The following is a 26,841-nucleotide window of genomic DNA, read 5'->3' as shown; positions in this document are numbered from 1 at the left end:
CAAGTATCTATGTTAAAAGCTACACCCGCTTTATGAATCGAGGTACAACATTACCTCTGAATGAGGTGTTTTTTTCCAGACAAATACTGTGACGGTGATCATAGGAATATGTATAACCAGACCAACACGTAGCCCACGATGCAACCTTGTGATAAAATTACCACATTTTGAAGTTGATTCAGCTAAGGAACGTAGTATGTAAGCGGTATTTGCCACTCCCTCAAACTGATAATTCTATAGTATTTCTAGTGTATTCTGTCTCAAGACCATATCACAGGTTCCGCGATATATTCACTGAGTTATAGGCGATGACTGATTGAGAAGGCACACAAACAGTAGTAGTAGATGATGTGCCGATTGAGGTCATAAGAAAATGCACACTAGCTTCTCAGATCTCTAGTGTTAAGCTATCCACTTGAAATGATGTCCATGATTTGGAATTGGGTCTTTCCATTCTAGCACATACCTGCATTGGATCCTATTGACAATTTCTTTAATTATTACATCCACTACTCAATAATATTTCTGGCAGTCCCATATCTCGATACGAGTCACCTTTCCCGAACCTATCCGCTACAGTAAAATTCCAATGTGGTGTTAGTCACCCCCTATGCATCTTGCAACCGCTCCCATTTCTACAGATTTCCACATGAGATCGTCCCAATTTAAGTCGGAAATGAGCATAAATCGGAGAAACCCATATCCACCACCTTCTGCAACCCATGTAAAAACAGAACGACCTGAATTACTGCAACAGGACCGTGTTTTGACCATTCGGTGGAAATGCATGCAATGGGTGCGTCTCCAAACTAGATACTACTACGGGCTGTACTACAGCCCGTAGCAGATCCGCGTGCATCCAAATCAGTCAGCCCAACATGCTATCATCGTTATTCTCTTCCCCCCAACAGAGAAAAATTACGAACTATAAAAGCTCAACTAACTTCATCCGATATAGAAGTCACCTAGGCACCGATGATGCAAAGCTGCGCTGGGGCTCCAGTGCGGAGAAATAAATTTTGGAATACTCCCCAGAATAGTGCAGTGTGCAGCCATCCAAGCATTCCTAACGGTATACACAGTCCCTCTCCGAATTTACACCTCAAACTGCTCCTGTTACTGCCTCCTGTGTGGCACAGTCTACAGGCACTGCAGAGGCCATTTTGAAATTTGATCACCTATATTCTAGGCGAATGATCGTATCCCACAGACTATACTAAGTCGCAAAAGACGCTCCCTCTGGTCCTGTTTAGTTGTTTGAAACACTGTTTTCTAACACGCTTTTGTACAATGCCAAACACGTCGTTTTTCTACCATGACTTCGAGGCCTGTGCCAGGTTCTAAACTGACATTAAGAAGTTCTGACCCACAGCCTTTCGCAGGAAACTAGACGTTGCAAAAAAATGGCTCTGATCACTATGGGACTTAACATCTGAGGTCATCAGTCCCCTAGAACTTGGAACTACTTAAACCTAACTAACCTAAGGACATCACACACATCCATGTCCGAGGCAGGATTCGAACCTGCGACCGTAGCGGTCGCGCAGCGCCTAGAACCGCTCGGCCACTCCGGCCGGCTAGACGTTGCACAGTGTAAATCATGTTCTTACGGTGGATACTATAACATGCAACACATCAGCTGATTTTAAATAGAATACACTTACAACATAAGGAAATCAGAAGAGTTTGCTCGCGTTGTGTAGAGTCTCCAAACTACAGTCCGAATGTGATTCATGAGCTCTGCATTTAGACTCGTCTCTCACACTGACGGAATAGCTGATAACTCTACGTTCCATTTCGACTGACTCCTCATATTGCACTCATGTACGCAATCAGTGTTTCGGTGCTATCCACCTCAGAAGCTCAAACAAGCGATGTCAGTCAGTCATTATGTGGTGACCAATAGCGTGCCAGTGCATGAATGGGATGGAAAAGACACCATCTATGTACTCTAATAATGAGCATCACGGTTGATAGCACAAACAATTTTACCAATTTTACAGTAACTTCAACACTGACCAATGATGTGACAGCATGTTTCCCCAATTTCAGCATCATAGCTAAACCACCTCCTCTCCACTTTGAAAGTATCATTGCGAACATGGATAGATGACTGTGCAGTACGTCCATTCAGTATTAATTCTTGAACACATACATCATCAAAGTATACCAGACAGCGCTCATATTTCTATCACATCGAGCATAGTGTTTAATTTACGATCTACCTCTCTGCATATGGGAGTCACAGAGCATTCTCGCTGTCTTAGGGTAAAATTAGAGAGCGAAAGACCTTCCTCACACTGCCATTGACCTACCCACCCTGTAGCGAATTAATCTGCAACTGACCAGAAGAAGACTGTTGATAAAAATTAAAAAAAAAATACTTCCATAAAACACTTGCTCCGTGTGATACGAGCACAATATTGCTTTCCGGAGATGTATAGTGTTCACTGTTCACATCCGATCACCGTTCAGAAATTATACGATGCCTGCATCAGGCCTATATAAAATAATCGTTAGTAGTGGGTGATACACCCTACAAGGAAACAGAAAATTACAAGTCATTCCATCAATAACTCTGTAAACAGCACATCTGTCAGGCAAATGTGTACGAGGGGATTGCAGTGCCTCACAAGCTCCTATCGCTAACTTAGTTATGACACTGAAGTCTCAATTTTACACCCAAGATGCGACAGGGGAGATGGAGTACATCGCATAAATCAAATTTCGTTTAGAGGTATGTGTCAAGTTTCATCACAAATGAGATGGAAGTCCTCTGATGTCCGACAGGTTTACCATTAACGATCGCAAGTAGACAATGCTTTAAACCACATCCAGAACACGTGACTATATACGAGTGGAACACAGGCTATGTCACGCGACTGATTCATCCAGACAGAGCACTGGTAAAAAATTGACCTGCAGCAACTTCTTCTTCTCTAGAAAGCATCAGTCAAGCATTAAATCGTACCTCATTACAGCTCTATCTAAATCGATCACCCAGTCCACTCTCTGTTATCCTTTAACACAGATGCAAGTAAGTTTAAAGGTGAATGGTTCCCTGTCCTCCGCCTAAAAAGCATCTAATACAGTAGTCAACTCGCATGCATTGCTGGTACCTCAACAGACATACAGCATAATGCTGCCTCGACGACTGCCTCTCTGATTCCCTTCGTTTCGATGTCGGTGTTTTCTCGGATTACACCTGTTGCTGCCTACTTGTTCCCATGTACAAATTGATCAGTGCGAACCAGAAGATATGAAAGTACTTCCTCAATTTACTCGTGTTTCAGAGTATTTTGGTCGATTTATACCTATTCCCACCGAATACATAAATATATTTACAATATTAATTTGTGTTTGAGTTTTTATTTCTCAAGACAAAATGTCACACACATTAACGAACATAAACAAGTACTATTGTGTACTAACATGTACTAACGTACATAAACATGCACTAACGTGTACTCAGTTCTTGTTTTTTACATAGTCACGTGACATAAGTTTGAGAACATTGTCAGATGCATTTGCGAAGGTTTGTAGCCACTCTGTCATCAACGGTAAAGACATGTGCTGCCCGGAGGTGTTTCACATATGGGGACTGCGCCTTGGAGTTCTGTGACATCAGTATAACAGTGGCTGTATATCTGAAAATAGATGCAACTTTCACATGCATCAGGTGGTGGCTCGCGATTGTGACAGTGCACGCATCCCTGTCCAGTCGCACCAGCACCTGTGTCTAGGTGAACATGTATTTCGATAGGAATTTGTCTGGTGTCAAGTATGAAAGGGATGTCGCTGCCTCATGCCTGAGGGCACCTGTGTGTAGCCAGAATGAGATTTTCACTCTGCAGAGGAGTGTGTACTGATATGAAACTTCCTGGCAGATTAAAACTGTGTGCCGGAACGAGACTCAAACTCGGGACCTTTGCATTTCGCGGGCAAGTGCTCCACCAACTGAGCTACCCAAGCACGACACACACCCCGTCTTGTGTGTAGTTTGACAGCTGATGGCCACTTCACTTGCAGTGGCTTGTTGCTAACCTCCCATGCTCTGTAGTGGACAGGGGGTGGCCGATGGTGCTTGTGTATGTTGATTGCATTATTTTGCGAGTGGGTCTGTAGGCTGTGCTATGCATTATTTGGACAGTTTATGAGTACTGACCGTGTCTACACATCACTGTGCTGCATTATTTAGGAGGAGTCTGCATGTCTGTACTGAAATTATTTCGGTAAATTAGGAGTTGTTTGCTTGTCTGCAGACTGTGTATTGTGACCCCAAGCACATCAGGGCGAGTGTTTTGTGTCAGTGTGATAAATACACTCCATCCCTAAATAAAATGTTCCAAAATAAATAGAGTGCACTCCTTCCTTACTCTCCCCAGCAGCCCAGCGCAGGCTGAGTCATTTTCGCACCATTTTCCCCCTACAGACCACCATCTTGGATTATGTCACAGGAGGGATGACAGCACCCTCTGGTGGCAGTATTGTGTACTAGATCAGCTGGAGTCTAGATCTCATGGTGGAGACACTGCCTGCAAAATAAAAACTCATATTCAGCACAGGCAGAGTCGTTCCCACCATTTACCCCCAGCATCTTGGGTTACGTCATGGAATGGACGAAAGTGCTCTCTGGTGGTAATACTGAGTACTAGGTCCAGACCTTGTGGTGAATACACTGTTTGAAGCCATCTTGGATGACATCAGCTGATGTCATGGCTGCCATCTTGGACAGCAGTGCCCTCTGCTGGTTGTTGTGTGTACTAGGTCAGTTGGAGTGCAGACCTCCTGGCGAACACACTGGGTGGTGGTGCTGTCTCTGATTGTTTAAATAAAGACTGGTGCATGGTTTAGATATTTCACGATTAGCAAGCATGTTTGCAGAGCATTTTAGATGGATTATTATTTTGACAATTTACGAGTTGTTTGGCTCTCTGGACGTAAATGTATTGCATTATTTACGAGTGGTTTGCATGTCTGTGGACTGTGCATTGCATTATTTTGATAGTTTACAATTGGGATGCGCATGTGTAGAGCATTATATATGAGTTACTTAGGAGTAGTTTGCAGGTCTGTATGCTGTGTGGCATGTCAGAGCTTGTGTTCTGTATCACTGTGATAAAATATACTCCATCCATAAATGAACTGTTCCAAAATAAATAAAGTACACTCCTCCTTCTCTCCAGCAGCCAGTGCAGGCTGAGTCCAATTCCCACCAATCCCCAGGAAGAGGTGACGGTCGGTTGACTTAGGGTAGTGGAGGCGAGCTTTGGTTCCCACAATTTTGTTAGGTTGGTAGATAAACCCTAAGTAACCTTTGTTTACCGCCTAAATTCAAACTTGGCGCCAGTTCATAGGAAGAAGAGACAGTTGGGTTACTTAGGTTAGTGGAAGTAGATCAAGTGAGCTATCTTCCCGCAATTTTCTTAGGTTAGTAGAGATAACCATGGTGTGATGCATTATCCTGCTCAAAGTTGAACTTCCCGCCATTTTTCTGGGGGAGGGGCCAAAATACGCCATCTTGAATGACGTCATGACCGCCATCCTGGATGACGTCATGCACTGTTACCAAGTCTACACGCTGCCATCTTGGATGACGTCATCGCCGCCATCTTGGATACATCTGGAAACAGTGGAAAGTGGGCTCATACTGTCCTTGCCCAAATAGTATTGTGTGACATTGTAAGAATTTCATACAAGAGGACAGCTGTCATGCCAATACCATAATCAAAATGAACAGGTTGTTTCCAACGTTAAAATAGCCTACTGACTGGAACACCTGATACATTACTAACACCCTGTCTAGTTTTTGATCCAAGCGATCCTGCTGTCAATGTTCGTTTCGTCAAAGGCCAAATGCAAACAAGTTCCCTCTCAGTGAAAGTTTTAGCCTGTATTTTCATCATAATGAAAGCGTGTTTTAAAATGATAGAACTGCAACTAAAAGAGCAGTTTACCTAGGCCCTCAACGTCGAGACTGTCGGTAGATGATACGCGATTTTTTTCCTCATTGCAGCAGGCAGAGTGATGGCTTTACAAATGTCCTCATTACTCTACCGAACCCCTTTTGAGTCATTTAACAAACTTTTTATTTGATTAGGTGAAAATATTTTTCCCAACACACGGCTAATTTCATTAGACACATGAGCCCCCTTATTAATCTCTTCCTTGTGCAGAAGTTGTTATGTTCTTGACAGCTGACCCCGAAGTTCTTTATTACGCGCTCGGAGTTGCTCACAGTTGTTTGTTTCCTTCTTTCTAACGCCTCTATAGCATTCATCAAAGTTACTATCTGTGCCTAAAGAAAGACTTTCATCCGTAAATAAGCCCTTATTAAGATGTTTTTTATTTGGTGACAGCTTTTTCAGAGTCTAGAGAGATCTTTCATGTAGTTCTCGTTTCTTATACCGTTTGCTTCTCGCTTCTGTTGCAGGTGACACATTGACAATCACACTACTGCGCGGTAAATTGCACGACGGCACTACATGTGGCTTGAGCACTCTTTTTCGGAGCACATTGAGCAATTCAGACCGTAAATACCTCTTGTAATCTGCCTCTGCGGAATGGCGTGAACATATTCATGCATGCGCAACATATACGCTGCCTTTCCTAGAACATTTGGACAGCCGTAGTTTTGGTAATGTTTCATTTCGCGGGAAACTGTGATACGTTATGTCAGTTCCCTTTATGATCCTGTTGTAGGAAAACAGCCCGTAACAGCACAACCTGGCATTGTAAAAATTAATTTTCGCACTAATTGATGCATTCTACACTGAGTATTTCACAGGACAAACCATTAACCATAATGCTGGTGAACGTAATGCTGATCCCACTGTCCTCAGTTCGTTAACTATGTAAGTTCCGAATCAAATCTCAATTTAATTACAGCAAAAACTGTAACACTCCCGAATCCGTTAAAGTTTCCACTGTTGATTGTACTTCCGAGGGAAAAACTCAATCAAAGTACTCCATCAAATGCAACAAGTGTGATATGCACCATGACGTATCTGTCAATGTGTTCATAGTTTGAGGATCAAAAGGTATGCCCTGTGGCGTATGGTGGGAAGTACATGTGTGGAGGGTGTGGGGGTGGGGGTGAGGGTGGCCGTGTACTCCGTAGTGGACAAGATTTTCTAATAGTGTGGCTCATCTCTAGTTGCTGTCCAGCATTGATTTGGCGTCCGCTTTGTTGCACTGTGGCCTATCAATCAGCTGTTTTAATTTGCAGTATTATGCGTGAACCCTGTCGTTAATGTTTTAGCTGCGGCTGTTGAATCTGGAGACATTGGCTTGGCCTGACTTGAGGTACTCATGCAGTGGCAACCAGTTGTCATGTGCTAATGTGCCACAGCACATGATAAATAGAGCACTAAAATTCTGCCATTTCTCTTTCAATATGAGTCGGAAATCGCACTAACATCACACCATTTCTCTTTGAATATGTGCTCGTATGCAAATAAAATGGACAAAAACATCTTTCGCAGCGCTCTCTCCGAGGTAACTGGAAACCAGTGTAGAGTGCTGAAATGATGGTCAGCCATGCTACGATCAGCTTAGAGAAGGGACGCAGCTGTCTGTTTACAACTGTGTATGCTCTGATGTGACATCATCCAATCTCGCGCTATGAGTACTACGTTGCTCAAAGCACAAGGTCGGTATTTTTCTTTGAAACTGCATGCAATGTCGAAGAGTGAAGTACGTGACGTTTTAAAGGAACAGCTCCGGTACTGGGTCTCTGGGGGAGTGGTGAGATTCACTGAGTGGTACTTTGAATGCCTAGATTCGATTTCTGTTGCTTCCAACTTTTTTCATTTTGTGTTATTCCTCACAATGTTAAACAACTATTAATACAATTGAAAGTATTCAAACATTTCAATTTATTTACGAAATAGCTATGACTTTATTATTAAGAGATGCAATGCTCCTACAGTGATTTCTGCTCAGATGGCTGAAGTGGCGGTCGCTAACACATGCTTGTGTGGTGATGCTCGATCCAGGGGTAAGCTGGTTCGAATGCTGGTGGTGAAAACATTTTGGCCAGCGGCATAGTAGCTCAGTACTTTCGACCAGAGGGCTCGCTACACTTTGTAATAATAAAAAAAAACTAAGTGCAGTATTTAACGATCAGCATGACAGAGGGTCATAATATATCTGCTGAGACCAAATGCCGAGAACAACATTCGCTTAAAGTGGAAAATCTGGGTTTGAGTCCCGGTCCGGCAACAATTTTCATTGTCATCATTCCAATGTATGGCCGAAGGTTGTTCATATTCGCAGCTGTGAATACATTTCCTATATTTAAATTATGTGCGATTGCTGCCCTTGCAAGTCAGAAGGCTAAAGATAGTCGTAAAAAAAGCGAGTGTAGGAGCAACTTTAGTATAGAACTGTTTCTTTTCATATTGGGTACCACAGCAATGAATTTATTAACAGAAGGTGACATTTTCCACTTTTGCTGTATTCATTTTGTTTTTTCGCGACTAATTTCAGCCTGAAATTTCCTGGCATATTAAAACTGTGTGCCGGACCGAGACTCGAACTCGCGACCTTTGCCTTTCGCGGGCAAGTTCTCTACCAACTGAGCTACCCAAGCACGACTCACGACCCGTCCTCATAATTTTACTTCGGCGAGCACCTCGTCTCTAATTTCAGCGTTCCAGGCCATTCTCAAGTGATTTTGTGGTTCTGCAATAGAAAACTATGCCTAACGTATTGAAATGTCAGCGTCTTTAAATTTATCTTTTCTATTCATTCTGTTCACAAATGCTGTCTTGTTGGTTTGAAAGTTTAAAATTTACAAAGGCGCGATACCTCTGTAAACGTCAAGCTGTCAAACCTACAAGACAGCATTTGTGAACAAAACCGAATAGAAAACACAAATTTAAAGACGATGACATTTCAATACGTTAGGTATAGTTTTCTATTGCAGGACCACAAAATCACTTGAAAATGGCCTAGATGGCTGAAACTAGTGGAGAACAAATAAAATGAATACAGCAAACGTGGAAAATGCCACCTTCTTTTAGTATGAAAGTGTATTCTGTAGGTGATCTGCTAAAACGGACCTTTTCCAGTAGATCTTTTGGAGGAGGAAGTGAGATTTAAAGAGTTAGATACGTCTACTCCAATGATAAATCTAAAAATACAAGAGCGTGGGACGAGGTTTATCGATTTGGCTCGAACTATGGGAACAGAAGCAGGCAAATGCGCCTTCCAAGTTCTAGAATATTGCGTCTTAGTTGGCCATAGGAAATGGTGAAAACGGTCTCTAAAAATGTAATTGTATAGTGAGAGGAGACTTCGTGCTGCGAAACTTGCAGTTGGGCGGCAGTTAATTGACTTAGCACAGATTGGAGATGTGGTGGCATGGGTTCGGTTCCCACCTGGTCCCATTATTTTTGTTTTATTTTATTCCTCGCAGTGTTAAATGATTAATTATAAAATCTAAATATATTTCAACAGTTCATTTTATATACGTAAGATTAGATTAATATTTTGAATTTAGTTTCGATTACTGCCATTATAAGTCAAAAGGCTATAGGTGATCACGTTGTGGTACATTTGTAAAATCTGGCCCGAGCCGCCACTAGTTCCGCCGATCACTAGTTGCTTACCAGCATTGGCTTGGCGGGGGCTTTGTTGCACTGTAGCCTGTCGATCAGCTGTTTTAATCTGCAGTAGTATGCATGAACCATGTCGTTAATGTTTTGCTTGTGGCACTTGAATCTGGAGGCTTTGGTTTGGTCTACTTGGGGTACTCATAAGACACCCTGACCATGCTGGTACCTGCAAATCCCAGGTCAGTGTTTGCGCTGGATGGAGTGTCCCATTGATCGAGCACCAATGGTGTGGCTGCAATCAAGTGTACTGATTTTGCATTTCTTGCCCATCCTGCACTTGACTGCCACGCCTGTCTGACGACACGCCAATAAGTAAAATTAAATTCTGTAATGAAAGAAGTGTTCTTCTTTTATCTCACTCCAATACATTACTCGTCTCCAATTAAATTAATGAGTGCATGTACAAAGTCTATTTTGTCAAGTGTTCTCATAGTGCACATGAGGGAGAATTAGCATTATCCTTATGTTTCTGAAGCAATCCTTCTTTTCCCTGCTTTTATATCTGTCTGAAATATGATAACCTGAGTTTTGTTTTCATTTTACATTTCATGATAGGGTCTTGGCTTTATTCAAGAAAAGGTGCAATACCACAGTTCAGAAATTATTTCTCAGAGAAACATGTTATCAGCAAAGCAATAACAATAATGCTTACGAATGATGTGGTTAATGAGCTTTTATGGATACTTACCCGGAATGACGACAGCACGAGCGGTGTCTGAGAGATCGTGTGTCACGCTGAGGCGATGCCAGGGGTCCAGTGCACCGTTGACGAAAACCACGTGACTTACGTTGGGGGAGCGACCTCCGAAGTGAGTGTTAGTTGCCGACACCCCGTGGCTGGTGCGTTCCAGTGTAAACCTGTTGACAGGAAGAGAAATGGTTCAAATGGCTCTGAGCACTATGGGACTTAACATCTGAGGTCATCAGTCCGCTAGAACTTAAAACTACTTAAACCTATCTAACCTAAGGACATCACGCACATCCATGCCCGAGGCAGGATTCGAACCTGCGACTGTATTGGTCGCGCTGTTCCAGACTGAAGCGCCTAGAACCGCTCGGCCACACCGACCAGCCACAGGAAGAGACCATAGTGACATGTATACCTTTTAGTATGTGTTAGAAGTTTACACAATGTGCCCAATTATCTTGATAACCCCAAATAACTTTTTGTCCAGAAGCAAAATGAAAAAAATATATCAAGCAGAGGCTGTTTAGCTAAAAGGGGGACATTAACCAACATGACTGCCTTAGTTCGTTGTGAAGATGTGAACAGCAATATGTCTTTTTTAAATAGCGTCGTGTATTTTTAATCAGAAGCGCACTTCCTCTTCTATAGACCTGCCCATAAACGTATCACGTATTTATTCAGCATGGCTGTGAGAGGTAGACCATACCCTGCAGACACGTTGAAACACCAACAAATGGGATAATTTCATTTACAGTGTGATCATGGGTATGCTCAAAAACCAAACTGTAGGTCTTTTTTTCTCATTATATCACAGCTGTACTTCGACCCATATCACTCTGTTGATTCCGTACAGCCAACTGGCACATACACGCCACTTCATTGCCACAACTTACATCAACGGTTGAGGGTTACGTTACTGCCTAGTACCGTTTCTACATCATTTACGCAGGACTTTCCGAAAGCGAGTTTCCTCACTGTTTTTGAAAGAGAAGATGGTACAACAGGTGACACAAACTCCACACAACGTTTTTCCACTGTTCAGTCGTCCAATGTCTACGCTCCTTACACCAAGCGTGGCGTCGTTTTGAATTTACCGGCGTGATGTGTGGCTTATGAGCAGCCGCTCAACCATGAGATCCAAGTTTTCTAACCTCCCGGCTAACTGTGATAGTACTTGCAGTGGATCCTGATGCAGTTTGCAATTCCATTGTGATGGTTTGGATAGATGTCTGCCTGTTACACATTACGACCCTCTTCAACTGTCGGCGGTGTCTGTCAGTCAACAGACGAGATCGGCCTGTACGCTTTTGTGCTGTACATGTCCCTTCACGTTTCCATTTCACTATCACATCGGAAGCAGTGGACCTAGGGATGTTTAGGAGTGTGGAATCTCGCGTACAGACGTATGATATAAGTGACACCCAATCGCCTAACCCCAGTTGAGTTCTGCGGAGGGCCCCATTCTGCCCTCTCACGATTTCTAATGACTACTGAGGTCGCTGATATGGAGCACCTGGCAGTAGGTGGCAGCAAATTGCACCTAATACGAAAAAGGTGTATTTCTCAGGTTGTCTGGTTACTTTTGATCACATAGCATAAGTGACTGACCTTAAGCCGCATCCTATGTCAGCGACTGAAGTGACCGAGAGCAGGTGACATCTGAATTCGGGCTACTCCAGTTACAAACAGCAGCGTTGGGCAACATACCATCGCGTCCTGCGTGCGAGTGACGAACCCCACTACAAGATAGCTGCTGGAGTCGACTAGCTGTTTCTATAAAACGGCGCCCATAAACCACAAAATATTGTATCTCGAGAGCAAGGCAGCAAAAGTAGCATCACTTAGGAAAATAAAGTGATGTGCTGTGCATGATATTTGCACAGGTAGGACTCTTCTTACAGAATTTCATAATTTATAGCACTGACTACGAAGATCACCAGACTAATTCTTCAAATACACGTGGACGAGCAGAGATACATTCCACTATCTAATCAATGAATTAAAGACGAGTGTATCGTATTTGACCACGAACTTTCGACAGCCGATGAGTGTTTAAGAATCGTTGACTAACGTAAATATCGAAAAATGAGTGACATTCCTGATGAGGTGTCTGATGTAATTAAACTACCAAATCACTGGTCTGTGTTCGTTTCTTGGTCGTAGCTTTTATTCAACCGATATTATTTTTGATGTGTACCATCCTAACACTAGATCTGTGTATTAAGTTTTATATGTACTCTGTAACCTGTATCCCAAAGCATATTTTTTAAGTTCTTGGCAAAGTATTTGATTTTTAAGCGTTTACGCACCTATCTCAGGAACAACCAAGAAATTTTACTGATTTTTGTTTGTTGGGAACGTAATTCACCAGCAATGATTGTTAATGCCAAGTGTTTCAATTAATCTAAATAGTCTGCATAAATAAAGCATACAAAATTTTTGAAAGAAAGTTTAAATGGTTTGTGAAATTATTTGGCTAAAAGCAAGAAATAGAACAGATTTGAAAAACATTTGATGCAGTTCATTTGCTGTACACGATTTCGAGCATCATTCAAAGGTACGTCAAGTGATTCTCTAATCTACTTTATTTCTTTTACACACATCATTTCACATAACATTTGACCAATTTTTTTCATTTTTTTATTTTCAAGTTTTACTCAGAAAGCATGATCTTAATGACACCTCATTTGCCTTCCTAGTGTCTTCTGTTCTCGAAATGTCTAAATTCAGATTTTTTTCGAAGGAAGCCTTTAAGCTAGTTAAATACCTTTTTATGCACAAAACAGCTAGGCCGTGAAGAAATGAACTTTTTGACACTTTCATTTACATAGCCAACAGCAGTTGTTCGTGAAATATTTCAATTTCTCCTCAAATCATTAAGTAAATTTTCCTTAATTATCCTGATTACTTTCAACCAAATAAATATTTTCTTTTTGCGAAACTAGACCTCACGCTGGTCACTTTGATATCTCAATTGCACATTTCTCTTTCTTTATTGGCCTATGAAAATTCTGACAGACACTCATTGTGTAATTTAACATTTGACCAAGACCTTTCAAGTGTTAATCATACGCCGGCCGCGGTGGTCTAGCGGTTCTAGGCGCTCAGTCCGGAACCGCGCGACTGCTACGGCCGCAGGTTCGAATCCTGCCTCGGGCATGGATGTGTGTGATGTCCTTAGTTTAGTTAGGTTTAAGTAGTTCTAAGTTCTAGGGGACTGATGACCACAGATGTTAAGTCCCATAGTGCTCAGAGCCATTTGAACCATTTTTTGTTAATCATACAACAAAATACGTCCTCTTTGCGTACTGTCATTTGCAGAAAACGTTGTTTCGAAATCTTGAATCGTATATGAAATTGACGATTATTATGACCACTATTTGTGATGTGCAGGGACAGAATTTGGTGCGCCACGTGCGGCCCATATGCCATATTCACAATCCAGAATCTCGTGAAGTAAGAGACATATCGTTCTGTTCTCAGGTTTAAATATAATTTAGATATCTTCGCTACATTTTATACACAGACATGCAAGACGTAAATGAACTATATGCAAAGTGTATGCGGTGCGTTTTTACCTCTGCAAACGCTTAAAAATTTCGTGCAGTCATTTACTTAGTTTCGTGCAGTACAGTAACTACGGTCAATAACAAAAATAAATTCAGTCCTTTACCGAGCGAAGAGGTCAAGCAGTGTGATGAGAAAGCATCATTTTTTTACCAAATAGTTTTCTGAAGATTTCATGATATGTATTTCACAGCCGCTGGCGCGTTCGCTCCAGTGCTTTGCTGAGAAACTTACACTAACCTGACCGAGATAGTTCGGAAACAGTGAAGTTGAAATATCAGAGACGCCATTTCCTTAAGTAATTTCAGACCAAAACAGAGCTATACTTTTGGCTCTGATCATAAATATCAGGAAGCAAAGATTCTGTGCAGGAAACCTCTTACGACGTGTATAAACTGTTATTGTAAACTTTTATTGTATTACCCCTAAGGTACTTTGTTGGCTTCAAAATCGATACTGATTTTCGAGGAATATATCACTTTTACATTCGATAGTGCCAGGTAGTGGAGGAATGAACCTGTAGCATCCCAACTCTCCAGCAAGAATAGTAATTTTTTACCGTTCTTCAGCGTTCCCTAGATGCTTCAAAATTCATGGAGATATAAATGTATTATGTAGCAGTGAGAAGCATGTTACTATGCTACGTTTTCTCATGTTATTCTCTCATTTCTCAGGTTAGAAACAACTTTTGCGCCACAAGTTTCGTAAAGTATGGTATTTCGATTTCCAGTGTTGATATTCCGTGAGTGTGCTCCTGGAGATGTGTTTGCCCGATCCCCATATTCGAATTTTATTTTTCCGGCGTTTTTCAACAAAATTTGTTATAACACTTCACTTGCCATTCTCATTGTTTGTTGAATGTGCGTGTTTACTGCATCGTAATATTCCCAAGTGTACCTGTGTCTTTATCTTCCATCTTTAGTTTGTGTTGTGAGACCTGATATTTATTGTGTGTGTGTGTGTGTGTGTGTGTGTGTGTGTGTGCGTGTGTTTGTGTTTTGTAATGTGTGAATGTTTTACTCTTCATGTGAGTGTTTGTGAAACAGACAGAGAGAGTGAGAGAGAGAGAGAGAGAGAGAGAGAGAGAGAGAGAGAGGATTAATTAATTATTTATTGTGGTTATAAATGGCTCTGAGCACTATGGGACTCAACTGCTGAGGTCATTAGTCCCCTAGAACTTAGAACTAGTTAAACCTAACTAACCTAAGGACATCACAAACATCCATGCCCGAGGCAGGATTCGAACCTGCGACCGGAGCGGTCTTGCGGTTCCAGACTGCAGCGCCTTTAACCGCATGGCCACTTCGGCCGGCTATTGTGGTTATATTCCACATTTCTGTTTCTTATTGCTTTAGTGACTAACATTATCAGTGAGTTGTTGTTTATGTTGGTTTAGTCATTAATTACTTTTTTTATCATGTTAACAGAATCTTCCGTCGGTTCTTGGTAGAACAACATTATAATAAATGAAAAGCACCAGTTTGCTTTTGTTCTACAATATTACTTTTATTGTGTTAACCAGTTTTCGGCTTACAAGGCCATCTTCAGACATTTACTGAGTATTGTTACCAAAGAAGTTACAATGTTTGCAAACAAAATTGGAAGAAAAGTAACACTTCTAGACTGAAGCAGAAACATATAGTAAGTAATATATTTGACAGTGTGGTGGTAATGCAATGAAAAAGTAAAAAATTGAACAGTAAATAAATAAAAATGGAGTAGACAGGAAAAACAGCATGCCCACATAATAGTTTCTATTAATAAACAAACTAATAAAATAAAATAAAATTAGTACTTGACAAAGCTATATCGGGAGGTATAAAACGTGGAGAGTGATACAAAAACCAATTAAAAGAAGAAACAATTATTAATTACAGAATACATAATGTTCTTAAACAATATCAGTAACATAAACAGAAATAAACAGGTGCAGGAAAATGGAGGCATTTGAGGGAACATACAGTAAATGCAATCTTTGAGAGTGTGGTGGTACTGCATTTTAACATAACATTATATTCAAAACAGTGGCTATGTAACAGTTTGCATTAAATAAATGAACAAAGTAAAATGTGAACAATATTTGGTGAGGCAACTACAAGAGGTGTTAAACATGGACAGTAATACAAGTACTAATTAAAAAAAGGCTTAACTATTGAAACTACAATCTACATGGAATACATAGACAACTTCGATAAAACAAGAGAACTTAACGAATACAGGAAAATGGGAATATGTAGGAACACACAGTGTGGGAAGAAATGAACAACAGAGATGATTGTATAAAGTTTAGGAGAGGGGAAGTGTTGAGCTGGGTCTGGTCATTTATGATTAGATCTGGACTGTGAACAAGATGTTTTTTAATTTCCAGAGCTTCCAGCAGGTTGTGTTTATGACCTTTGTTTGCTAAGTGAAGTACGTGGGGCACTGGCTGGTAGTTGTGACCCTCACTCAGTACATGCTCAGCAAATGTGGAGTCAGAATTTTGCAACCTCCAGCTGCGTTCATGTTCAGCCAGCCTAGTTGATATGTCTCTGCCTGAATGACCGATGTAAAATCTGTCACAATCAGATCAGGTAATCTTGTATGCCCCACTGTTGGCTAATAACTGGATCTTATCTTTGCTATTAAAAACACATTGGGCTGTCGTGTTCTTAACATAGTAGGAAATCCTATACTTGCAGGCTTTCAGTGCTTTGGCAATAATCTGTGATACCTCACCTAGAAATGGGAGTGAACACCATTTCATGCTGACATCGTCATTTTCTATTTGTAGTTCACTGTTGCTGTTTGAGTTTACGCAGCAGTGAGTGGAGCTGTGGACTGTAAAAAATGGAGTGTCAATTGGAGAAATCGGAACATTTCCGTCATATTCTTCTGTTTAAGTTCAATAGAGAGGTGACAGGAGTGGAGGCAACCAGAAACATCTGCGCCATGTGTGAGGGTAATGCCATTGGACAGAGCCCGGCAACGAAATGATCTTCTATGTTAGGAAAGGATGTTTTTGACATTAGTGACTCTCCACGTTCAGGAACACCTTGGGGTTTGCTGAAGATCGTATAAAGGCATTAATCCACGGTGATCTAAGTCAATGTACTCGAGAAAAGGCAAATGTGATGACCTGTGAACATCCTACCATCGAGTGATATTTGCATTCAATGGATAAGGTTCAAAAATCGAGTGCATGGATACTGCATGCTCTAAGCCCAAACCACGAAAATCAGTGGGCGGCCACATGGGCATGTTCCCTTTCCGTCATCAATTGGCTCGTGAACAACACAGACCATTCCAGTCCACTATCGTTACTGTTGACTAGAAATCGTATCTTTCTCCTAACACAAGGAAAAGAAAGGAATGTTTGAGAGAGCCAAAAAAAGTACGCTACTGGCCATTAAAATTGCTACACCACGAAGATGACGTGCTGCGGACGCGACATTTAACCGACAGGAAGATGCTGTGATATGCAAATGATTAGCTTTTCAGAACATTCACACAAGGTTAGCGCCGGTGGCGACATCTATAAGGTGTTGACATGAGGAAAGTTTCCAACCGATTTCTAATACACAAACAGCAGTTGACCGGCGTTGCCTGGTGAAACGTTGTTGTGATGCCTCGTGTAAGGAGGGAATTGCGTACCATCATGTTTCCGACTTTGATAAAGGTCGGATTGTAGCCTATCGCGATTGCGGTTTATCGTATTACGACATTGCTGCTCGCGTTGGTCGAGATCTAATGACTATTAGCAGAATATGGAATCGATGGGTTCACGAGGGTAATACGGAACGCCGCGCTGGATCCCAACGGCCTCGTATCGCTAGCAGTCGAGATGACAGGCATCTTATCCGCATGGCTGTAACGAATGGCGCAGCCACGTCTCCTGAGTCAACAGATGGGGACGTTTGCAAGACAACACCAAGAAGAAATGCAGATGATAAATGGGTATTCATTGGACAAATATTTTACACTAGAACTGACATGTGATTACATTTTCACGCAATTTGGGTGCATAGATCCTAAGAAATCAGTACCCAGAACAACCACCTCTGGTCGTAATAACGGCCTTGATACGCCTGGGCATTGAGTCAAACAGAGCTTGGATGGCGTGTACAGGTGCAGCTGCCCATGCAGATTCAACACGATACCACAGTTCATCAAGAGTAGTGACTGGCGTATTGTGACGAGCCAGTTGCTCGGCCACCATTGACCAGACGTTTTCAGTTGGTGAGAGATCTGGAGAATGTGCTGGCCAGGGCAGCAGTCCAACATCTTCCGTATTCAGAAAGGCCCGTACGGGACCTGCAACATGCGGTCGTGTATTATTCTGCTGAAATGTAGGGTTTCGCAGGGATCGAATGAAGGGTAGAGCCACGGGTCGTAACACATCTGAAATGTAACGTCCACTGTTCAAAGTGCCGTCAATGCGAACAAGAGGTGACCGAGTAGTGTAACCAATGGCACCCCATACCATCACGCCGGGTGATTCGCCAGTATGGCGATGACGAATACACGCTTCCAATGTGCATTCACCGCGATGTCGCCAAACACGGATGCGACCATGATGATGCTGCAAACAGAACCTGGATTCATCCGAAAAAATGACGTTTTGCCATTCGTGCACCCAGGTTCGTCGTTGAGTACACCATCGCAGGCACTCCTGTCTGTGATGCAGCGTCAAGGGTAACCGCAGCCATGGTCACCGAACTGATAATCCATGCTGCTGCAAACGTCGTCGAACTGTTCGTGCAAATGGTTGTTGTCTTGCAAACATCCCCACCTGTTGACTCAAGAATCGAGACGTGGCTGCACGATCCGTTACAGCCATGCGGATCAGATGCCTGTCGTCTCGACTGCTACTGATACGAGGCCGTTGGGATCCAGCACGGCGTTCCGTATTACACTCCTGAACCCACCGATTCCATATTCTGCTAACAGTCATTGGATCTCAACCAATGCGAGCAGCAATGTCGCGATACGATAAACCGCAATCGCGATGGGCTACAATCCGACCTTTATCAAAGTCGGAAACGTGATGGTACGCATTTCCCTCCTTACACGAGGCATCACAACAATGTTTCACCAGGCAACGCCGGTCAACTGCTGTTTGTATATGAGAAATCGGTTGGAAACTTTCCTCATGTCAGCACGTTGTAGGTGTTGCCACCGGGGCCAATCTTGTGTGAATGCTCTGAAAAGCTAATCATTTGCATATCACAGCATCTTCTTCCTGTCGGTTAAATTTCGCGTCTGTAGCACGTCATCTTCGTGGTGTAGTAATTTTAATAGCCAGTAGTGTAGGAAAGAAAATTTTTCTTTCGATGTGAGAAGAAAATTTACCTCTGTTATGCCATGTGTTAATTACACTAAAATGGGCATGCTTTTGTTTTTTAAGTGGAATATACGCTGCCCCACTACTAGCCATCCTTCACGCGATCCAGTTTCACAGTTTCTTTGTGGAGGCGTGAAACAAGTGAAGTACTCTTTCTTGCAGACTTCTATCAGTACGAAGTAATAAAGGAAAAAGGATTATTTTAAATTTTGGATTTCTGTTATCTGTGTTTCATTTATCAGATAAACAGTGGCCAAAAATAACTGAAGATCCAATTACTTACTCTGGTCCAAATACGGCTTCACAGATACCCCCACTGAAGGAGACGCCTATTCTGTGGCCGAATGGCTGTTTATCAGAATCCGTCGTCACGAAGTAGCCAAATTCTGTACACGTCTGGTATAGCCACTGTCTTGCTGTGAACAAACATCAGTAATATCTATGTCATTACTCACAGCTGTTCACTCTTCAATCATATATACCATTGATTAATTTGCAAAATTATAAATACAGAGTGCGTTTCAGGCTCTTCTACAACCGCTGGGGGCGGTTGTTCACTCCAAAACAAAGAAAAAAGTGCTCATAAATATACATACAAAAGGTACTGTTTTTGTGTTTTTAAGAACAGGACATTTCACAAAGTACTCAAGTCATATACCATACGAAATATTCGAAATAAGCTCACCAGAGAAATTTTTAGTCACTCTTTTAAAACAGCAGCTGTTCGCTTTTGGAGGGCTGTGATTGCTATGGAAGCGGTCAGCGAACCGCCACCATTGACTTAAGTCATGGCAGTGGGCTTGATTGTATGGTACCAACGCCTTAATATGGGTCAATGAGCTGACGTGAATGAATGACAAAAATAAAAAGAACTACGTTTTGTGTTTGCATGTGTTTATTACATACCGCTAATAAAATTATCCTAATTGTTGGTGGCGCAACGTTGACCGTTCAATGTGTCTACAAAGAACGATGTACCACTCGCATCCATGAAACACAGCGTGAAATCTGTGGTGGTAAAAAAATCCTAGCCAACGAGGACTCGATATGAGTGTCTCGCTTTGTCAATGTCAGTCGGTTCCAAACCCCAGAGAAATTTCTGCTTTTAATGAATACACATCCATACCAACCAGTATCTCAGTGAACATTGCAAAAGAACTGTATATGTAGCAGGTTTAGAGAGGATACCTCGCAAAACGCCATTGCCCACAATAGCACATAAAACGGCATGTCTTCAATAGGCCAAACAACACAGAAACTGGACAGTAGCTGACTCTATTCGGAAAGAACAAACTCCGACCTCTACCGCGTTTAGGAAGTGGATGTATTCATTAGCAACAAATGAAAATTTGCACTGAGGCTGTAATTCTAACCTGGATCGCTTGCTTACTAGTCAGATGCGTTAACCATCTACGCCAAGGCGACACAACGGTTTCAGGTAACTGCACGGACTACACAAGCACGCCTCCCCTCTCAGTCCAAATTCCCATTTACCGCACGCTACAAACATAGCATCCCCTAGCCCTCTGCCATCATTTTGTTCGTCACATCATGCGCAGTCCCGCATGAGGTCCGACGGAGAGTGCTCTGCACTGAATGATCATATTAGCCTTCATGGCGCATACGAGTGGTGCAGAGCGCTCATAGCCGGGACTGAGCGTGATGCGACCAACAAATGACAAAGGGCTGGGGGCTGCTACATTTGTAATGTGCGGCAAACGGGAATTTGGATTGTGACGGGAGGCGCGCTTGGGTAGTCCGTGCAGTTGTATCTGTCTAGCAAGCAGGAGACCTTGGTTCGAATCCTGGTCTTGGTACAAATTTCAATTTGAACAATGAATTCTTTCATTGCCCAAATGCGACAGAGCTCGGAATTTCTCCTTTCTGAACATATTCTATGTCCGGCCGCGGGATCAAACACAGAAATTGGTCTGTTCTTTCGGAAATGTCCTAAAGACTATACACCACTCATATGGATATAAGTAGCTGCCTGTGTTGTCCGACGAGTCGCGATGTAGCCAGTTTCCAAATGATGCAGTGTGCTGAATGCTTCGGCGGCTCAATGAGGTGTTTAACTCACAATGCCTGGAGGACGTAGTTCAGATCTGATATGGCACTGTGAAGTTTTGCTTGTGTTTTTCGTGCCTTGACGTGAACCCACTCATTCAAGATAACATGAACATGAACCAGGACGGGTATTTCAACGTTACCTGTGATCAGGTTTTGCCCTTTCTCCTACATATTCATGGTGATTATGCTGTCTTCCAAGATGGAAACAGCCATGGTCACACGGCTGCGTCGTTATGCTCTCGATTTGAAGAACACTCAGGCACCTATTGTACTACGTTAATCTTTAAATGTACTCTGATTAGCCAGAACATTATGACCACCTACCTAATAGGCGATATGTCCACCTTTGCCACGGATAACAACGGCGACGCGTCGTGTTGTGAAAGCAATGAAGCCTTGGTAGGTCGTTGGAGGGAGTTGGCACCACATCTGCACACACAAGTCACCTAATTCCTGTGAACTCCGAGGATGGTTCGATCTGGTCCAGATCTGGCGAGTTGGAGGGCCAGCACATCAACTGGAACTCGCCACTGTGTTCCTTGAACCACTCCATCGCACTCCTGGCCTTGTGACCTGGCGCATTATCTTGATGAAAAAAGCCGCTGCCATCGGGAAATATGATCGTTATGAAGGGGTGTACGGTGGTCATCACCAGCGTATAATACTCCTTGCCTGTCATGGTACCTAGCACGAGCTCCACTGGACCCAAGGATGCCCACGTGAATGTTCTCCAGAGCGTACTGGAGCCGCCGCCAGCTTATCCCCATCCCCAGTACAGGTGTCAAAGAGCTATTCACCTGGAAGACGGCTGATTCGCTCTCTCCCATCGGCATAATAAAGAAGATATCGGGAGTCATCAGACCATGCAACGCTCTGCTACTGTGCCAACGTCCAGTGACGATGGTCATGTGCCCATTTCAGTCGTAGTTGCAGATGTCATGATGTTAACATTGGGGCATTCATGGGTCGTTGCCTGCAGAGGCCCATCGTTAGAACTGTTCGGTGCAGTGTGTGCTCAGACACAGTTGTACTCTACCCAGAATTTAAGTCTGATATTAGTTCCGCAGCATTTCACCACCTGTCCTGTTTTACCACTCTGGCCACCCTACGATGTCCGACATCTGTAATGAGGGATGGCTGCCCAAACTCACGAAGTTTGGACTTGGTTTCTCTAGGCGTTGAAGACACTCACCACAGCACTCCTTGAACACGCGACAAGTCGCTTAGTTTACGAAATGCTCGTGCAGAGCTTCCGGGTCATCACAATCTGCCCACGGTCGAGCTCCCATAGATCGCGCGCCTTCCCCATTCTACACAAGGTCAGGACGCTCATACTAGATGAATCGTGCGTGTGTCTGACTAGCAGTCATTCCTCTCCAGGTGACAATGAAAATTTATGGCTAGCCAGGACTCGAACCCAGATTTAGCGCTTTACACAAGCGGTCGCCTTAAGCGCTTTGGGTATCCGTGCACGACTCACAGCCTGACCCAAACTTCCGTATGTTATCGTTCCTGGGTCACAACCTGTACTTGTTCACACGTTATATAATCCCCTACAAGGGAGCGCATATTTAATTGAAAGTCACTGCCTGGTACTGGCGGATAAATACTATGTAGTGTTCCTGCCTGCATACTTGCACATGTATGCATGTCCAGAGGAACATCGTATCATTCTTCTTGACAGCACAGGCACGGCAATGTATTTATCCATCAGCACCAGGCAGTGAATTTCAATTGAAAATGTCTTCCCCTGTAAGGTTATTATACAATATGTGTAGGAGTACAGATTGTGATGGGGAACAATGACATAGCGATGTCTGACTTTGAATCGTGCACCGATAGCCCCATTCCCCTTTTAGCTCCGCAGCGTCGCTTGTTTGAAGTTTTCCTCCTTAGTGATATTCTGTCTGCCGAGTGAGTCGTAGAGCCTCGGCTCCGCCTTACTGGCTGTGTTCGTCTACTTGCAGCGGCTTCGGCCGCTCCGCTATGGCTTCCATGGTTTCCACGTGATATTCCACGAAAAGATACTGTGAGCTGCACTTTCGATAAAACAACGCCACACGTGCTGGCATTGAATTTTTCACAAATATTTTCATTTATCAGCCAAAAGAATTTCATGTATATTTCAAAGTATTATGGCGATCATTCAGCACTGCTGAATCTGTAGGTAGCATATTTTACTCTTCTTCATGAGAGAGCAGAATATAACGTGATCCACCATTGCTGCTGTAAATGTAAGGCAATTTATTTATTTGTTATGTGCACAGGGACCATAGTTATTAGTTTTGAACTGGACCAGAGGATTCAGTACCTAAGAGGCTGAATGTATTTTGCAGTGACTGTATTGTTTGGATACTCTGTATTGCCCAGTCAGTTCGTATAGAGTTTTGCTAACAATAACACAGAGTAAGCACATCACTTGCAGCAACAACGCGCTACATGATAACTACAGTTTTGTATGTATTCCCAGGTCAGGCATTCATTTAAGTATTTTGGTAATTTAAAAGACATTACGAGTTATTCATCTTCACTTGTCCTCGGTTGTTTGGTTAATAGTAGGCTGTTTCAGGATTCTGTCACAACTGAAGTAAAATGTTAGTGAGGTGAAACTGTACAAACACCGCTGTGTTCTGGCAAAAGAAACTATTTTTAACTTGGCAACAAGAGAAAGAAGAACAGGGATCCAAGACATGCAAAAATAAATCTGCCTCTCTGTTGGAATGTCAGTGTAATCCTGTATTCATTGCATTTTTAATAATAAACGGTTGACCTGTCGATTTATTTGTCATATCTACATCTACATGCATCCTGTGCAAATCACACTTTCTGTATTATTCCATTCTCGAAAAGCGTGTGGGATGACAAACACCTATCTCCTTCCCTGCGAGCTCTGATTATATTATGATATTCGTATCTCCCTATGTAGGTCTGCGTCAACAACATATTTTCACATTCGAAGGAGATACTTGGTGATTGAAATTTCGTGAGAAGATGCCGCTGCAACCAGAAACTCATTTGTTTTAATGATGTACAACCCAAATCCTGTATTATGTCCATGATATGTCCCCCGTTTCTCGATAACACAAAACGTGCTGTCCTCCTTTGAACTTTCTCGACTTAGTCCATTAATCCTATCTGGTAAGAATCCCATACAGTGCAGTAGCATTCCAAAAGAGGATGGACAGGCATAGTCTTTTTGGCAGATCTGTTGCATTTTGTAAGTGTTCTGCCAATAAAGCACAGTGTTTGATTCACCTTTCCTACAGCATTTTCTATGAGTACTTTCCAATTTGAGTTGTTTGTAATTGTAATTCCTAGGTATTTACTTGATTGATTTATCGTGTAACCGAAGTTTAACGGATTCTTGTTAGTACTTATGTGGATGACCTCAAATTTTTCGTTGTTTAGGGTCAATTGCCAGTTTTGCACCATACAGATTTCTTTCTTAAATTGTTTTGCTATTTGTTTTGATCATCAGATAAATTTACTGTACGATAAACGACAGCATCATCTGCAACCAACCGAAGACGGCTACTCAGATTGTCTCCTAAATCGTTTATATAGATAAGCAACAGCAGAGGACCTAAAACAGTCCCTTGCAGAGCGCCAGAAATCACTTCTGTTTTACAGGATGACATTTCGTTCAAAAAAAACGGCTCTGAGCACTATGGGACTCAACTGCTGAGGTCATTAGTCCCCTAGAACTTAGAACTAGTTAAACCTAACTAACCTAAGGACATCACAAACATCCATGCCCGAGGCAGGATTCGAACCTGCGACCGTAGCGGTCTTGCGGTTCCAGACTGCAGCGCCTTTAACCGCACGGCCACTTCGGCCGGCTGACATTTCGTCATTTACTATGAACTGTGACCTTTCTGACAAGAAATCACGAATCCAGTCGCATAACTGAGACGATATTCCAGAAACACACAGTTTGACAGCAAAGTGCTTGTGAGGTGTGGTGTCAAAAGCCTTCTGGAAACCTAAAAATACGGAATCAATTTGAAATTCCTTGTCGACAACACTCCCAATGATGTTTTTTAAATACGTGTTGACTGTGTGTCAATAGATCATTCTGTCCGGGGTAATTCATAGTCTTCGAACACAATATATGTTCCAAGATCCTGCTGCATATCGACGTTAATGATACGTGCCTGTAATTAGTGGATTACTCCTACTACCATTCTTGAATATTTGTGTGACCTGTGCAGCTTTCCAGTGTTTGGGTACGGATATGTCATCAAGCGAGTGTTTGTTTATGATTGTTTAGTATGGAGCTATTGCATCAGCATACTCTGAAAGGAACTAATTGTCATACAGTCTGGACTGGCAGACTTGCTTTTATTAATTCATTTAAGTTGCTTCACTACTCTGAGGATATCTGCTTTTAAGTTACTCATTCTGGCAGCTGTTTTTGATTCGATTTTGAGAATATTTACTTTGTCCTCCTGGATGAAGGAATTTCGGAGGGCTGTGTTTAGTAATTCTGCTTCAGGAGCACTGTCATTGATAGTACTTCCATTGCTATCGCGCAGAGAAAGCGTTGATTGTGTCTTGCCGTGCATAACCGGTTAATACGATCGTTTGCAGGCTCGATAGCTGTAGCTTACGAGTTCTGCGTGATAGGCGTTTGTGTGTAGGCTAATTCGTTAGAACTATGCGACACCTACTGCATTGTATCGTGAGCAAGGGAGCCCCCCCTCCCAACAACTACCGTCCCCTCCCCTGACGCGCCTTCTGCGCAGCTATCGTCCAAGTACTCACAGCTGGAGGAAGAGTAGTTTGTGCGGCGCAGGTCGGTGACGGTGGCGACGTAGGTGGCGTTGAGACAGGAGCCGCGTGCGTCGGCGCCGAAGTCAGCGACGGCGAGCGCCGCGTGCCGCTGCAGCGCAGTCTCCCCTGGAGACTTGCGCGCAGCGGCGCACAGCCGCCTGACGCCGTGGCCCACCTTGTTGGACGACGACTGCACTGCATTCGCAAAAGGAACTTCCAGGACGTCCTCCACTGAGGCCACGTCTTCCGTGTTGCTGGCGTTCAGAGGCGTACACAGTCTGCAACACGGATCAATGTTGTCCCCGAAACCTAAAAATAATAAACCTGGGCTCTTTCTTAGGCGGATTCTGTCGAACCAGAATGTTACACGTTCTACAAGTGTCAAATTCTATGGTCATCGAATTAGCGAAAAAAAATTGAGCATCTACGGCAAAAAAAAAAAAAAAAGGTTCAAATGGCTCTGAGCACTATGGGACTCAACTGCTGTGGTTATCAGTCCCCTAGAACTTAGAACTACTTAAACCTAACTAACCTAAGGACATCACACACATCCATGCCCGAGGCAGGATTCGAACCTGCAACCGTAGCAGTCGCACGGTTCCGGACTGCGCGCCTAGAACCGCGAGACCACCGCGGCCGGCATCTACGGCACATACTGCGTTATTAATACACTATTGGCCATTAAAATTGCTACACCACGAAGATGACGTGCTACAGACGCGAAGTTTAACCGGCAGGAAGAAGATGCTGTGATATGCAAACGATTAGCTTTTCAGAGCATTCACACAAGGTTGGCGCCG

The 26,841-nt window shown here is 42.9% G+C and overlaps 1 protein-coding gene across 1 annotated transcript in view; it reads right to left on the bottom strand.

The window, feature by feature from the left end:
- The window catches only part of LOC126260617 (thymus-specific serine protease-like), a 251,955-nt gene that overhangs the window by 9,528 nt on the left and 215,586 nt on the right, over window positions 1-26,841 (bottom strand). Inside the window, exons 7-9 of the mRNA XM_049957954.1 lie at window positions 26,033-26,319; window positions 19,482-19,614; window positions 10,309-10,478 (exon numbers count right to left, since the gene is read on the bottom strand). Coding sequence (XP_049813911.1) covers window positions 10,309-10,478; window positions 19,482-19,614; window positions 26,033-26,319 — 590 coding nt within the window. The remainder of the gene's footprint in view (window positions 1-10,308; window positions 10,479-19,481; window positions 19,615-26,032; window positions 26,320-26,841) is intronic.

The sequence above is a fragment of the Schistocerca nitens genome, chromosome 5, assembly GCF_023898315.1.
Source record: "Schistocerca nitens isolate TAMUIC-IGC-003100 chromosome 5, iqSchNite1.1, whole genome shotgun sequence".
NCBI classification, from domain to species: Eukaryota; Metazoa; Arthropoda; class Insecta; order Orthoptera; family Acrididae; genus Schistocerca; species Schistocerca nitens.
The sequence above is the reverse complement of the archived record's forward strand: the minus strand, read 5'-3'. Positions and strand labels throughout refer to the sequence as shown.